Here is a 17168-nt window from a genome sequence, read left to right as displayed (position 1 = left end):
GAAGACAATGATAGGATTTGACCGTTGAGTCGAGGTAGCGTGAAGGGCGGTACTTTAGTTTTGGTGGTAAAGAGCAACAGTTCAGTTTTACTTTGGTTAACTATTAGTCCTCAACTCGTGGCCCAGTTGCTAACTTTCTGCGAAGCTGACTCCGCGATTTCACTAATTACAGAGGTGTACTTTCCTGACACCAATAGCACCAAATCATCCGCGCAGGCTACCGCCTTCACTCCACATCTCTCTAATTTAACGAGAATTGTATCCATCCCAGAAGCCATAGAAGAGGCGAAAGGACACCACCCTGGGTTGTTCCCCTACTCACGTGGCTCGAATCTTCCTACCACTGAGCATGGAAATAATCCATTCTCGAATGAAGTCTTCTACACCGAACTTAACGAGCGATTCTTCTATGGATTCTGTAAGAACGCTGTTAAAAGCACCTTCTATGTCTGAGAAGGTGGCAAGAGTAAATTCTTTATAATGGATTGTTTGTTCTACAGTACGCACTACCTCATGGATGGCAGTCTCCGTAGATTTGCCCTTAAGATAAGCATGCTGAGAGCTTTCGAGAGGTCGTCCAACTAGGATTTCTCTAATATGGTAATCAATAATGCGCTCCAAGGTTTTAAGCACAAAAGATGTTAAGATGTTATTGGTCTGAAATCCTTCGCGGATTTGTGACCTCGCCTACCCACTTTCGGGATAAAAACTACTTTGACCTGTCTCCACGACATGGGCACATGTTTGAGAAGGAGGCATCCTTTGAAAATTTGTTTCAGCCATGGAGCCGCCACATCATGCAACTTTTGAAGCATAACTGGCAGTATGCCATCCATGCCTGGGGATTTATATGGAGAAAAAGTATTGATGGCCCACAAAATATTTTCTCTGGTTATAACGGAATTGACTTGCTCCACATGAGCTACGTTTAGCCCTGTGGTTTCAAGCGATTCGGGGTTATCACTCTCGCAACCCGGAAAGTGCGTCTTCATTAGTAGCTCAAGAGATTCGGCTGAAGAGGCTGTCCAGGTTCCATCAGTCTTTTTTAGAAATGAAGGATTACAATGTTTCTTCGATAAAACTTTTGCTGAGCCTTGCGGAGTCCTTTATGTCTTCGATTGATTGACAGTATTCTCTCCAGCCTTGTCTTTTGGCTGATGACAGGGCTTGCTTGTAAATTTTAAGAGAGTCTTTATACGGTTGGTAAAACTTATGTTTGTGGCAGATATTGAAAATTGTCCTCGTCATTTTCCTAAGACTCGACAGTTCTTCATTCCACCAAAAAGGAAGGGTTTTACGGCTATATTTAACTGGGCAAGAGACTCTAAAAGCTTTACTTATAGAAGTTTCAAAGGTTTTCACCTTTGATTCAAGGTCTCCTATCGACTCAGTGAGATTCGGTAAGTTGCTTAGTTTAGAATTCGCAATTTGACTGAATTTCGTCCAGTCAGTTCTTTAGGGATTTCTGTAAGGAGGAGGGTTTTTCGACTCGAAATTAATTTGAAAAAGAATCCACTTGTGATCCGAAAACGAATTCAATTCTCCAATTCTCCACTAATAAATTACGGTTGTTTACTAAAGTAACATCAAGCACATCCTCCCATCCATCACAATTTTCCGAGCTCGGAAAGACGAAAGTTGGAGTATTTCCTCTGTTACAAATGGTCATATTATTTTCAATAATAAAATCAAAAAGTGACTTACCTCGTTCATTGATCACAGAACTTCCCCAAGGGTATTGAAGAGTAACTTTGATGAGCCTGTCATCTCCTCCAGAGTTTTTTCTTTGGAGCCACTTTAAGTCATTGGTTTATGCCAAAAGCCGGAAACCATTTCAAGAGCTCACAGCCAGCATTGTACGATCAAACCAAGTCGTCGAAAATAGGGAATCGACCACTGCATACATGCTCGTGGAGCCTATATAAACAAAATTGTATTCCCTTCATAAATGTTTTGATTGTGCTTCAAGGCAATAGTACTATAGATAGAAATATCTAAAATAGCTTACGTTTCATTTTTAAGAAAAGGCTTTAGCTCCTATATGTCTCAAATAATAAAATCTATGATTTAATATAAATTGTATTCTTTTTGCAGGTATGAAAAGTTTCCGTTTGCATGCATGTCGTGAAGATGGTGCATTAGAAGCCCAAATGGTAGAACTAACGTGGGATACAATAACCCGATGGGAAAGTGACGAAGAGTCAATGTCATTTTGTTTTCAGTATAATCGTCCCGACAAACCTCCACGATGGGTTAAAGTTTATACACCATATGTAAGTTAATTAATCATAAACATAGATAAACGTTATAAAATATTAATAATATTATTTTATTTATCTTTCTAGCACGCATTTCTGTCGGATTGTTTTGATCGAATAATAGAAGAAAAAAAGTGGGAAGACAGTGGTGACTAACAAAATTAGTTTAATCAAAAAAGTAAAATAAATTAAAATAAAAAACATTAAGTAAAATTTACTCACCCGACCTTCTCTCTCTCTCTCTCACTCTCTCTATCGATCTATCTAACTTTCTGTCTCTCTCTCTGTCTCTCTTAGTTGTAAGCTCATTCACAATATTAACACAGATTATTATAAATAATTTTGTTTTCTTTTTTGCATTCACTATAAACAATTTATTATATTATATTGCTTTATGATTAAATAAATTAATTCATTTGTACACTATATTTTGTACAAAATAAAAAACAAAACAAATTCTACAATAAGTAAAAATTTAAGAAAAATAATAGTTTTTGACCAAAAAAAAAAGTTTAACGAACAAATTTAGTAAATATCTTATTTTGTTTGTTTATTTAACATCACTGTCTATTTAAATTTATGTTTATAAAACACACACAAACAAAAAACTAATATATGTGAAATATAAGGGGCTAATTGCAATGCACCAATAGAAAAGTCTCAAAGTGGGAATATAATCCAGAAGATCGTAATTATAGTTAATTAGAATATACTTTTACCTATATAAGAATTGTTGAAAATGCCTTTATATTTTTGTTGAAGAAAATATACCAATTTTTTCCTCCCTTTAATTCTTAAAAATATTAATTCTCTATGTCAAGAGAGAATCTTTAAATTTGTCAATTTATAAAGAAAAACTTGATCCATTTTTCTAAAAATAAATGTATTCAAAATGTTAAACAAATCTTTATAAAAAAAAAAAAATCTTCAATTTTTTAACAAATTAAAAAAGAAAGATTATTGAAAATTGCTTGAATGACTGTATTTCTGAAATCCAAGAATTTAAAAGGGCATGTAAAATAATTGTAAATCAACAAAAGAAAATTGTAAGTCTGTCTAACATTTATTGTATTTTTTGTTTTAATTTTAATAATTAATTTTGTATGTATGTTGTGCTTATTTAGGGCTTGCTTTTTGATGCTTAAGTAAAGTCAAGAGAATTACATCACAGAAACTGTATGTGAGGTATGCATAATTGAGTCTTGAACGTAACTCATAGAGTCATATGGAGCCTTTCTTACAAAATGTGCGTACATAAGATTTGAAGTTCTTAATATTCTTATTGTTTTATTAAACCTACAAAAGCGAAAACGATAATCGTAATAAGAATGAATTCTTTTGTGAGTATTGTATGAATGTAATTTGTTGTTAAATTATAAATCAAACACATGGTATCCACAAAAATGCCTTTGGTTTGTTTATGACATTGCTCCAAAATGTATTTATGTTTGGATCAAATATTAAAATTCTTTCTAAAACAATGTGAAACGAGTCCTAATATAATGCATGAGTCATTAGTATTTTTGTAACGAAACATTTCCAATTGTAAATTTTTGTTTTTCCAGAGAGTGGACTGAACTCTTAATAAAAAAAAAAACATTGTAAAACCCCCCATGACGAATTAAATACAAATTACAAGGTCTGAAATTATTTTGTCTTTGTTCAACTAAGGTGATCTGTTTCCATCGTTTTGACAACGCGGTCTCTTTAAAGCTTACATTTTTCAGAATAGAATTCTTTAAAAATTTAAATCTTTATCTACTCGTATGAGTCTGCCTTGTCTGACAAAACGTGTTCCAAGCACAACATTTAACAATTAAAATTTTCGTTTCGATCTTAAAAATTGTGATTGATTAAAAATAAACAATTTTATTCTTCACTACATTTCCTTTTTCACTGTTTACTTGGTTTAATCTTGTCCACTTCTCTTATTGTATTATATTGGTGATATCTTTATTTTATTATTATTATTTTTGATTTTTTTTTTAAATATGTAGGAACCCTCCTACAGTCATTTTCCAAATGTGTGGCCATAATTTAAAAATTATTTGTATACCTTCCTATTTGTTTTTAAACAAACTTATTTATTTCTATTCAAAATTACATCTCATCAAAATGAATTATAATACAAAAAAAATAAATAAACAATTTCATTTATGAGTATAGAATCACTTAAAAAAAATAAACATAAATAAAAAAAATTTAAACATTCCACTTAAACATATTTTTTAATAAACAAGAAAAATAAATAGTAGAAAACTGCACCGATTTTAAGATTATTAAAATTAAAGTGATTTTACAACTTTAATTAAAACAACACTGAAAATATTTAGACATATAAAATTAAAATGCAATAATTAATTAAATAAACAATTTAAAATCATTACATGATCAACAAACGTGGGTGTACAATTTCATTATTAGAGTTAATTATATTTAAACAAAAAACAAATAAGAGAATTGTAAAAAAACAACATTTTTTAAATCCAATACAATTTTTATATTTCATTTATATATATCGTCCATTGAAATTAAACTTTTTATTTTGTTATTGTATATTTTATTTTATATTTTAAATAAAGGATCAATGATTTTCTAAAAATTATTGATTCTATTCTATTTTATGTTGACTTTAGTTTATTTTGCTATAGCAACAATATTGCCGAAAAAAAAGAAGATAAGAAAAAATACATTATGTTATGAACAAAATATGTAATTTATGATTTTAGCAAAGGAAACAAATAATATGTTATAGTATATATTATCTATATATAAATATTATTATTATTAACTTAATAATTGTGATTAGTTAAAAAATGATAAAAATAAATAAAACAATTAAACAAATCTCATGCAAAATCGTGAACATTAGTTTTATTTCACCTTGAGAACTTTAAGTAAAAATATAAAAAAAAAACTTAATAAAGTGGCGCAATAGCTGTTAGAAGAACATGACCTAGTGACTTAATACTCTCAACGATTATTGTGTGCGAGTAATGTTAGGAATGAAGGGTACCTATTGTTTCAAATCCAACCGCTAATTTGAGAAAGCTTTTTTCACGACAAGATCTACCCTCGGATTTGTTATTTCCTCGAAAGAGGCAGCACAAAATACTGGGAAGTATAATTTGTTACCTTGTGTTATTATAATAAGATTTGATTTACTTAACAATGCATTACGTTTTGAAAATTGGAAAGAAATCTATGAAGAAGATAATGCTTTTATAGCGTATGATCTATTTTTGTCATTCAGCCCAATTCTAAATGGCAATTCCCGGCGAAATATTTCCCTTTTCCCTACTCTCTCATTGTAAATAATAAAATAAATCCCGGGGATTTTGTTCCCTTTTCAATTTCCCTTATTCCAAGTTCGAAAATGGGAAAAAATACTCCGGAAAAAAAGTAGCTATTCTTAATGTCGAAAAAAGGGAAAATACGAATTCATTTGGCGCGAGTTTGTTCCCGACAATTAAGCTGGAGAGTTACAAAATAAAATGTAAGTTTTTCTTTTTTTGCAATAATAATTGATAACATTTTAAATATGTTAAGGTCAAGAACAACAAGCAAGGGTCAGCTTGAAATGCTTTTAAATTTGATGGAGGCTCAACGCGATATTGCGTGTGGCTTCCACAAGAAAACAAAGGAGGAAGTCGCATTGTTTTGGCATGTGGTGGAAAATAAGCTGAATTCGTGTGGACCACCAAGAAAAACACAAACAGAATGGAAAAAAGTAAACATTTAAACAAAAATTCAGTAGATATATTTTTATTACCATATATTTACATGTACATATATAATCATAGGTTTAGAGTGATCAGAAAAAATGTATTCGATCAAAGGCGGTTGCGAACCTAAAAGCAAGGAATGGGATTGGTGGTGGACCAAATAAGGAGCAACCTTTTTCGGACTACGAACAGGCCATCTATGTTTTGATTGGTATAAAAAAGTCCGTAGAAGTTGTTCCTGCAACAACGTTTGGGCTGGATGGAAGGAAAAGGAAATCCAATAAAGAAAATTAAGAACCAGCAAAAAAAGTGACCATTTCCTCTCCATCCCCAACGGAATTGCTTGCTGAAGAATACTTCCTATCATTGGAAATCGAACCTGTCCAGGCAGAAGCAACCCCAGTTCCACAAAGATCTTCTCGACCGCAAGCAAGTACAAGTGCCCACAAAAATACTGCCTCTGAAGATTTTCCCACCCCCGTTTGGTATCCTCCTTCAGCGAAGAAACGCAAACAAGCACTCAATTTTGTTATTGGTGGAATCGCAAAACTTTTTTTTAGCTGGATCACAGGACCTAGAGAGAATATCCAGCAAATACTTGAAGACAACCTTGTTACTCTATAATACTTTGGAAACCTAAGAATCAAGTTGTTTAATGAAACTAGAAAAACAAATTTAGAATAAATCTTTGTGAATTTACAAGTACTTACAACCATTGAGGCAACTCCAGAGGGTTCGAACTGTCCCTCAAGGATCTTCTAACAACCTTGGGCTTTGATGTTCTTCTAACTCCTCTTCAAACAAGATTCTTGCTGCAATACTGAACATTTTTTAAAATAATTTACTTATACATGCATTTATTTATGCATAAATATCAATTTCAAAATGTTTGTTTTCCTTTTCTGAAACTTTTGTACACCTTTGTACATTCTTGTGTCAAATACTTCGGAACAGCTGTTTCGAACATACAAAATTTTCGTTCCCGAGTTCGAAGGGAAAAACTGTCTCCCGGGAATTCGGAATAGGAGAATTTTACTCTCGGGAGATCAAGTCTCGCGGGGAATTGTTGTTTAATTGAATTGAATATTAAGAATTGGGCTGATTATTACTTAAGCACATACGAAAGTTTAGCCATAATTTTGTACTGACAAAGTCTTAAGTGAGGCTCAAGCCATGGATTGATCGCAATTTACTAAAGAAAATTAGATTAAAAAATCAATTAGGAAAAAAATGTAGTTAACACCCTCTTAATCATCAACTTAAAAGACGTTTCAAAATATTAAGTTAAACTGTTAATAAAGATATAAGGTTGGCTAGAGAAAGATACTCAGCCTTATTGTGAGTTCCATGGGAACAAAATTCCACATGAAAAAATTACCATTTCCCTTTTCCCTAATTGTGAGTTTCGGACGAAAAAATTCCCCATGTTCGAAAAAATCCCCTTATTGTAAGCATTTTTTCCGTGTGAAGTGTTACGTTATCAACAGCTGAAAATGTTCACTTATTTTTCTGTCGCAAACGAGAGAAGAACAAAGCGGAAAATGTAAGTTGTTTGTTGTTTTTTTTTGTGACCAAAAATAAAAGTGAATTTTTCCAATATTTCAGGAGCAAAACTTTAAATAAATCCCAAAGCGAAATGCTTTTAAATAAAATGCAATAATACCCTGAAATTGGCAAAGGCTTTGTAAAACAAAGTCGCGAAAAAGTGTTGGAGTTTTGGAAGCAGCTCACATTAGATCTTAACAGCGCAGGCCCGCCTGTTAAAAATGAATGCGAGTGGAAAAAAGTAAGTTTGTTTTGTAGTTCTAAATCATTTTTTGTTTAAAATTATGTTTTGTAAATAGGTTTGGATTCCACCAAAGAGGATCAGGAGGTGGACCAAATAAAACCCAAAAATTTTCACCCTCGGAAGAGACTATATTCCAACCGGTTGGAATGAGTGAAACAGTGGAAGGAGTCCCCAAATCACGCTGCTTTGGGTTGCCTGCATCTGAAGAAATGATTTTGAATGAAGAATATTGTCCAACTGCGGCTGGTTCATCTACAGATCCATTCAATTATGACCTTGAAGTCACTCCTCAAAACTCCTCCGACGCCTCAAATCAATAAAAAAAGAAAGGCTGTCCAAATGAGCACGAGCTCAGTGCAGGGATTTCCGTAATGCGAGAGCATAATAAAGAAGTTCAAAGTAGCTTTAAAAAGTTATACCGGTCACTGGACCGCATTAATGAACTAAAAAAGGAAAGCCTTAAAGAACAAATGCGTCACAATTTGGAGATGGAAAAATTTCGCAAGTCTGAGTTCTCAGCTAAAATAGACAAAAATTCCAAAATGGTAGAACTCGAAGAGTGCAAGCTCCGAGTTATGGAAAGAAAAAACTGAAGACAGGTGTGCTGGTGTGTAGCTGATAAGAAAACCCATCTGTGATGTGAAGACCTCAGCTGTGAATATTAGTTTTAAAAACCTGTGAATTTTTATTTTTCAACATGAAGTGTATTTTTATTTTTTTTATTGACTTTAATTTATGTACAAGGTTTTATTTATTTTTATTTTCTTAGTTAAAAAACGAAGTGAATTTTTGATTTTAACCTATTTTGAATAAAAAAATATTTAAGAAATGTTTGTTTATTTGTCTGTTTTTATTTGATTAACAATTATTGCAAAACTAAAGACTACTGGTTATACTAGTTCGAATGCGCTGTCTTGCAGTTGGATAAGTAGAACCTACTTCGGTACTTTGTGTATTTTCAACTTTTGGGATATCAACTTCTTCACAAGGCACATTTAAATCGCTTTTGAAATGTACAAACATTTATAATTTTTGGATTGGAATAATCCCTTAAAGATCTTCGAACAGCTCGTTCTTCGCGTTTTCCTTCTTCATCCAATAAAATTCGAATTCCAATGCTAAACATAATTATTTCACTTTCTTTTTTATCAAAATACAACTTAAATTTATTTTGTTTCGCACTTGTCTTCAACAAAAAAAAATAAACATGTAATAAGATCTGTTCATTTTAAAAACATCAGTGCACATTTGTTTTAAAACGAAGAGGGATATTTTGTATACGTGGTCGTTAAGTTACTTTTTTTTGCATATAAGTCGAAGAGTGTTTTTGCACTCAGTGGGCACAGTTTTAGAAAGTAATTGGAGCGCCACATTAATTACTTGAATTTTTTTCACTGATAAGAAGAAATGATTTAGATTTCAGTCTCTGTTTCCATCAAAGAGAAGGTCTATTTTTTGAACTATCATTTCCGATTCGACGTGAAATTTTATTCGAGTGAAATTCCCAATAGCTTTTGAAAGTCCGTGGGAACGAAAATGTTCCCTGTGAATGGTTTTCCATGTGAAACTCACAATAAGGCTGACTATTACTCCAAAGTACACTGAGTTCTCGGTGATCCTAGACAAGAATGGAAAGTAATAAGTAGTATCATTGATGGGAAGTCTTAAAGTTCTCCTAAATCTATAATTCTTAGAAATGATGTTGTTGATGATCCTACAATTATATCGAATGTATTCAATGACTTTTTTTTCTACGGTTGGTAAAATATATCCCATGAGAATGAGTATCTCAAACATTGTAGCCATTGTACAAGGACTCAACTAATGGCAGACAGTATGAGTAATGTAAGATTCTTCTTTGAACAGATTTCTGACCTTGATCTTTATAAAATTATAAATTCGTTGGATAACTCCTATTTCTGCGGTTGTGATGGTATCTCAAATCTTACACTTAAACAAATATCACTAAATATTGTGGATATACTAGCACACATTTTTAACTTGAGTGTTCTCACTGGTAATATTCCTGACAAATTAAAGTGTGCTTATGTAATACCTCTTTTTAAAAAGGGTAGTAAATCTGACAAGAATAATTATAGACCTATTTCGCTATTGTCTGCAATTTCTAAAATTTTTGAAAAAGCAATTAAGTGTAGGGTAATGGGTAATCAGGCTAGGTTGCCTTGAGATTGCCATTTCTACCTAGGGTAATGGGCTACCTCACAAAAATAAAGTTTTTAAGTCCAGCCCAGTTTGGGTTTAGAGAGGGGCTTTCTACTTGAGATGTCCTTTTGGAATTCTATTCTTTCATATATAAGGCGTTGGATGACAAAAAACTCTGTGCTGGCCTCTTTGTGGACATAACCAAAGCGTTTAACATGGTAAACCATAGTGTCCTATTAAAAAAATTATATTGCTTAGGTTTCCGGGGTTTTATTTATGATTGGTTTAAGTCTTAAAGAATAGAAATAAAAAAGTTAAAGTCGGAGATATACTTAGTAACTCAAAGATTATAAATCAAGGTGTACCCCAAGGTTCAGTCCTGGGGCTTTTATTGTTCCTAATTTAAATTAACTCTCTTTTTAATCAACTGATGTTTAAATGGTAGGCATGTGCATTCAAGAGGACACAAGCGTCCACAGGTTTTTCTTAAAACCAACCTCTGTCTATCAACTCCTACTCTCACCTCCACGTGGCGAACATCGGGTGCCTAGTACCTCAACTGGAGATTGGGTTCCAACCCCAGTGGAAAGTTGTTGGGGGCACCAAACGATAGAGGTGGGGAGAGGTGTTTCCACTAAGGCACCTCTCCTTATCCAGACGGCAGCGGAGGAATTCCCGAGATGGAATCAACGGTGGCGTCTACAGTTCCAGTAAGGTTGAACTACTTAGTGAACACCTTATAGGGCTTCTTCGACTTACTCGAAGCCCAGGCCTGTAAGGAGCGGTTTTATCCGGCTCCCAATCCTTGGAGTTATACTTAGGATCTGGCCCTCCAGGTTGGCGGTTGTGCGTCGGGGTGACTTCCTGGCCACGTAAAAGCTTTCAAAGTTGCGAAGCACCAACAAGCCTCGGATACGGACGGATTTACTGTTGACAACCAACGCAAACGAATAAAGGACAACGAACTTCGGATATGCACGTGGAATGTTAGGTCCCTTAACAGACCACGTGCGGCCGAAGAATTAGCGGAGGCCCTAGAACGATATAAAGCAGATATCACCGCCATCCAGGAAATACGATGGGATGGGCCGGGCAAAAAGAGGATGAAAAACTGCGATATCTACTTAGGTGACTGCTACCACGAAAAACAAAAGCGCTTATTTGGATGCGGATTCGTCATCGGAGCCAGACTTAGGCAAGAAGTCTTGAGCTATAGGTGCATCAATGAGCGCCTCATGACCATACGCATCAAGGCTAAATTCGGCAACATTAGCCTGATATGCGCGCACGCCCCCACAGAAGAGAAAGACGGCAACACCAAAAATATGTTCTTCGAGCTCCTAGACAAAACATATAAGTAGTGCCCTAGCTACGATATTAAAATAATGCTGGGCGATTTGAATGCCAAGCTAGGAAGGGAAGACATCTTTGGTGGAATAATCGGGAAGAACAGCGTGCACGACAACACTTCCGACAACGGATTCAGGCTCATAGATTTTGCTGTGGGGCGAAACGTAATGGTAGCCAGTACGCGTTTTCCACACCTCAACATCGACAAAGGAACTTGGACTTCTCCAGATCAATCTACCGTCAACCAGATTGACCATATTGCGATCAACGCCAGACACGCTTCCAGCATCATGGATGTACGAACTTTCCGAGGAGCTAACATCGACTCGGACCACTACCTCATTGTAGCCAAAGTAACACTTCGGATTTCCAGACCCAAGGCAAAACAGGGAGGTGCTGGGAGAAGGTACAACGTCGAACGGCTACAATCGCCAGAGATCGCCAAATCCTTTTCCGACCGAGTTACAAGTAACCTCTCTCGAAGTTCTCTGCCGCCAACACAATGTATCGAAAACCAGTGGCAACATTGCCAAGATGCAATCAGAGAAGCCGCATCTGATGTGCTGGGTTTCAAGCAGTAGAATGCCGGCAGGTAAATGCAGCCAAACAACAGGCACCCCAAAGCGGCGTTGCATAAAAGGACAAGAGCTGCTCATGAGCTCTATGAGCAGAAGAGGCGAGAGGAACGCTGACTTCTCAGAAGGAAAAAGAGAGGGCATGAGAAGCGTGCGGTCGAAGATGTTGAGAGGTTTAAAAGCAGGAATGAAGTTCAAAAGCTTTATGAACAGGTGAAACGAAATTTACAGGTACATAAACCTAGAACCGAAGGCTGCAAAGACAAAAGTGGAAACATCATAGTGGCCCGCAGTCAATGCTGAGGATATGGAAGGACCACTTCTGCAGACTGTATAACGGCGATGAAGAACTGAATTCCCCTGTCAGGCAGGATGACCCATTCGATACAGACGACGAAAGCCAACAATCCCGTCCTCCCGACTTAGACGAAGTAAAGATTGCCATATCTAAGTTGAAGTCTAATAAAGCCGCTGGAGCAGATGGCTTGAATGCTGAGCTCTTTAAAGCAGCTGGGGATAAGCTGGTTAGGAGCATGCACCAACTTATCTGTAAGATATGGTCGAAAGAAAGCATGCCCGATGAATGGAACCTCAGTATTGTTTGCCCGATCCTGAAAAAAGGATACCCTCTAAACTGCACCAACTATAGAGGAATAAGTCTACTTAACATCGCCTATAAAATCTTCTCTGCCGTAATATGTGAACGTCTAAAACCCATCGTCAACAAACTGATAGGTCCTTATCAGTGTGGTTTTAGACCAGGAAAGTCCACAGTTGATCAAATATTCACATTACGGCAGATCCTGGAAAAAACTCAAGAACGCCAAATCGACACCCACCATCTTTTACATCGATTTCAAGGCCGCATATGACAGCATCTACAAGGACGAGCTGTATAGAGCCATGTCTAATTTTGGCATTCCTGCCATACTTGTCCGTTTGTGCAGGATGACCATGGAGAATTCACGCTGATCCATAAGGGTTGGAAACAACTTAACAGAACCTTTTGATGTCAAAAAAGGCTTTAGACAAGGTGATGCGCTGTCATGCGATTTTGTTAACATCGTGCTTGAAAGAATAGTGCAGAGTTCGCACGCCAACACTAGAGGCACTATATTTCTAAAGTTTGTCCTATTAATAGCATATGCTGATAAACATTGACATAATCGGAAGAACTCAGCGTGATGTCAATGGGGCTTTTGTGAGTATTGAGGCAGAAGCGGCAAAAATGGGTTTAACGGTTAATGAGGGCAAAACAAAGTACATGCTGTCGTCTAGAAAGGACATACAACACCAACGTCTTGGTCAAAACTTCATTATCGACAGACGTAACTTTGAGGTAGTCAAGGACTTCGTCTACCTAGGCTCCGCTGTAAACGCAGAAAACAACACCAGCGCTGAGATCAAACGCAGAATAACTCTTGCTAACCCCTGTTTCTTTGGACTAAGAAAGCAATTGAGTGGTAAAGTCCTCTCTCGAGGGACCTATGTGTTGCTATATAAGACCCTTATCATCCCCGTCCTGCTATACGGTGCAGAAGCATGGACCATGACAAAAGCGGATGAAAGCATCTTGGGTCGCTTCGAGAGAAAAGTTCTTCGTGTGATCTACGGTCCCGTTTGCATCGAAGGGAAGTGGAGAAGAAGATGGAACGACGAGCTGTACAGCGACGTAGACTTAGCCAGAAGGGTAAAAGTCCAACGACTAAGGTGGCTGGGTCACGTAGAGCGCATGGAAACCAATGCTCCGGCCCGGAAAGTCTTCGAATCCACAACCACAGGACAGCGCAGTAGAGGAAGACCGCGGATCAGGTGGCGCGCACAAGTGGAAGGTGACCTCACCCAATTTGGAGCGCGAAACTGGAGACATTTAGCTGGGGGATGGAGAAGTTTGTTGGGTGAGGCCCTAGTTCACACAGGACTGTAGCGCCACCTCAAGTAAGTAAGTAGGTTAGTTTAAAGGTAAGGTTACAGCCTTTGCTGATGATCTTGAGCTTGCTTACCGTTCAGATAGTGCTTTAGTCCTTAGTGCTGAAATCAATTGCGATTTTCTTGAGAGGTTATATGCAGAGTCCAATTTCTGACACTAGGTATTTGCGTAGCAATTCGGTTAATTCTGTTCTCGCACCATCATTTCGAACTACAAATTTCAGAAACTTTTTCTCCGTTGTATCATTTAAATTGCTCAACCGTCTACCTATGAACTTTCGGTTTATTTGATCTGTAACTATTTGCTTAAATAGAATAAAAAGTTGGCTTCTAGATTTCAATCACCATGAAATCAAAACTCTGCTGCTGTATATCACTTAATTATGATAGAACCCAAGACCTATGGCGTGAAAGTCCTTTTAAGTAATTCAAATCGATAGACCTTTAAAAGAGGCAACATTTTGTAAATAAGTTTTTTTCGGCTTCCGAAATGTTAAAGTCTTTAAGAAGAAAAATGCAATTAAAGCAAGTAAAAAGATTGAATTTCTGCTGAGTCAAAAATGTTTTTATACATTTTTTAAAAATCATTCATTTCCATGTTTTTGAAATAAATAAAGAGGAAAGTAATTATATTTATCAACAAAACACAAATATCAAGCAATCCATTATGAATGCAGACAAATCTTGGCGAATTAATTGTGCATAAATTCAGACTGAAGGCTACAAGCGAAAAAATAGTTTTGCTAAATCAATTATTACTGCAACTTGTGTATAAGACTCATGTGTATATTAAAATTCAAAGCGTGGTGTAGTGATAATTACAGCACTTGCATTTCTAATAGCTAGTTTGTTATGTCAGCTCACCTTTCTTGGAAATTAAATTACACAATTATAAGCATACAATTTTAATATATTATCTTACAACCTACCTAAATGTGTGCATGTCACTAGTATTATAATTGAAAGAATGTTTTCTATGATGCAATATAAAATGTCAATGCCTCAGAAATTATTACGCTTTTGAAGTTGGATACAAGGGGTAATAATTGTGTACTTAATTTCATGACTTTATTTGTAGTACAAAAGGTGTAGGGCCAGAAAAGGAATTATATATTGAAATAAAATTATATAGATATTTAGAATTTAACTGTAACAACCCAAAATCATTTATCTTCTTAAAATTAGCTTGGAACTGTAGACTGGAATACTGAATTTTTAAACCTAAATTTGAAGAATATGCTTAACCGTTTCACGTGTATCTTAAATAAAGCTTTTAGCTTATTTGTGCCTTATAGGACTGAAAAGAATATCTCAAAACCTCCGTGGTATAACAAAAGGCTGGCTCATTTAAAAAATAAATCATTTGCTAAGTATAAAATGTCAAACGCGTTGGATGACAAACATTAAATTTGTAAACTTCGTAAAGAATTCATGGTTTTCAGCAAATTCTTGCACAGAAATTATATTTCGAATATGGAGCTTAATTTGAAAAGTGATCCGAAACGATTCTGGAGGTTTATTAGTTCTAAAAGGAAATCAACTGGCATTCCAACTACGATGCATTTAGAGGGGATAATTCTACTGACATTAATAAAACTCCTGATCTCTTTGCTCAATTTTTTGAATCAGTTTACTCAACTTCACAAGGAAACTTGGATTTCCTTTCAGATATTACCCCTAAAGTAGATATTGGCTCAATACATTTAGAATTATCTGAAGTATTAAATGGTCTTCAGCATCTTAAACCCTATCACATTCCTATGCCGATGGCATTCCTGCTCTTGTCTTAAAAAAATACTCTAGTTCTGAATGCTTTCCATTGCAGATTATATTCAAGTTATCTTTAATGTCCGGAATATTTTTGGACGAATGGAAATCTTCTTTTCTGATCCCAATTTATAAGTCTGGTTAGAAAAATAATGTTGAAAATTACAGAGGCATTTGTAAGCTTTCCATAATTCCTAAATTGTTCGAAAGCTTAGTAAAGACCAAACTGAATTGTGTTGTAAAAGAACATGTAAGTGATGCCCAGCATGGGTTTATATCGGGTAGATCAACTGTCACTAATCTCGCATGTTTTTCCTCTTTCGTTATTAATTGTATAGAAGGTCAAAATTAAGTAGACGCTATCTACACGGATTTTAGTAAGGCATTTGAATGTGTATGCCACGACATACTGCTTCGTAAGCTGCATAACTTTGGGATTCACTCTAATCTCCTTCAATGGATTTCATCTTTTTTAACTTATAGGGTAAAAAAATTAAAACTTGACAATCAAACCTCGAGATCTATTAAATGTACCTCAGGAGTTCCCCAGGGCAGTCATCTTGGCCCACTTTTATTTATAATCTTTAACGATGATATTTGCAAAAACATAAAATTCAGCCAATGGCTCATATATGCTGATGATTTTAAATTATTTTTAAAAGTGAATTCCATGTATGATTGCTTTAATCTTCAAAAAGACCTCGATCAATTATCAAACTGGTGTTTGGTTAACTGTCTTAAACTTAATGTCAAGAAATGCTTCGCTATCTCTGTGTCTAAAAAACTTTCAACTTATGAGTTTGCGTATTCTCTTGATCGTATCCCTCGTCAGAGAACTGCTACAGTAAAGGATTTGGGTGTCTCCTTTGATTCCAAGTTTACGTTTATTCTTTTTTGCATCTGTTGAGCCTGTAGCTCGTAGATTAAACAAATAAATAATTAAATAAATAAATTTTGATCTTTACACCAAAGATTTTAATGGAATTTCAACTTTTATAAGTGACTTACTTGGTGCTATTTATCCAATGCCAATTAAACATCTTCCTAGACCAATCTACATTGTTCAATGAGGTTACAAGTGTAATACACCATTTGAATTGAAAAAAATCCCAGGGAAATATCGTACCTATCTCGTATACGTTTTTCAAAAACGTTTTAACTGATTTTTTATAAAAACTTGCCTAAATCTAAATCCACAGGAGAAGTATACGTCAACGTTTCAACAAAAGTGGTATGCTACCAATTTAAAAAAAGAAGATCCCAGGAATCCCAGTAACTACAAAGATATGGATAGTCCAAAAAGTCTCCGTACAGAAGCCTTATTTAAGTGTATTTTTTTTTCTTAAATACCTAGGAGTAAATGTAAATGTAAGCATTGAAAAAAAAGTTAGTACTTTAAACTTATCATAATATTAAAATCTAGCTTTTAATTATTTTTGCTTTAAAGAATAAAACTATTTAATAAATTCATTTAAAATAAAAGATTCAAAATAAAAACATAATAAATATTTTGTTAATGAGAAATTTAGTTTTTAATTAAAAAACCTATAACTTTAGAAGTGGGATTGAAGACTACCTATTACTGCAATTTTTATTTTACAAATATAAAATA

General features: G+C 35.0%; 1 protein-coding gene across 2 annotated transcripts in view; it reads left to right on the top strand.

Moving 5' to 3' along the window:
- LOC129945354 (sorting nexin-27) overlaps positions 1 to 5124 on the top strand; it is an 83333-nt gene extending 78209 nt beyond the window's left edge. For both annotated transcript variants that reach the window (XM_056055037.1, XM_056055038.1), the window contains exons 6-7: positions 2095 to 2273; positions 2346 to 5124. In XM_056055037.1, coding sequence (XP_055911012.1) covers positions 2095 to 2273; positions 2346 to 2414 — 248 coding nt within the window. In that variant the 3' untranslated portion in view covers positions 2415 to 5124. The remainder of the gene's footprint in view (positions 1 to 2094; positions 2274 to 2345) is intronic.
- Positions 5125 to 17168: the final 12044 nt, after the last annotated feature.

Source organism: Eupeodes corollae, chromosome 2, assembly GCF_945859685.1.
Source record: "Eupeodes corollae chromosome 2, idEupCoro1.1, whole genome shotgun sequence".
Classification (NCBI taxonomy): Eukaryota; Metazoa; Arthropoda; class Insecta; order Diptera; family Syrphidae; genus Eupeodes; species Eupeodes corollae.
This window is presented reverse-complemented; position numbering and strand designations above follow the sequence as displayed.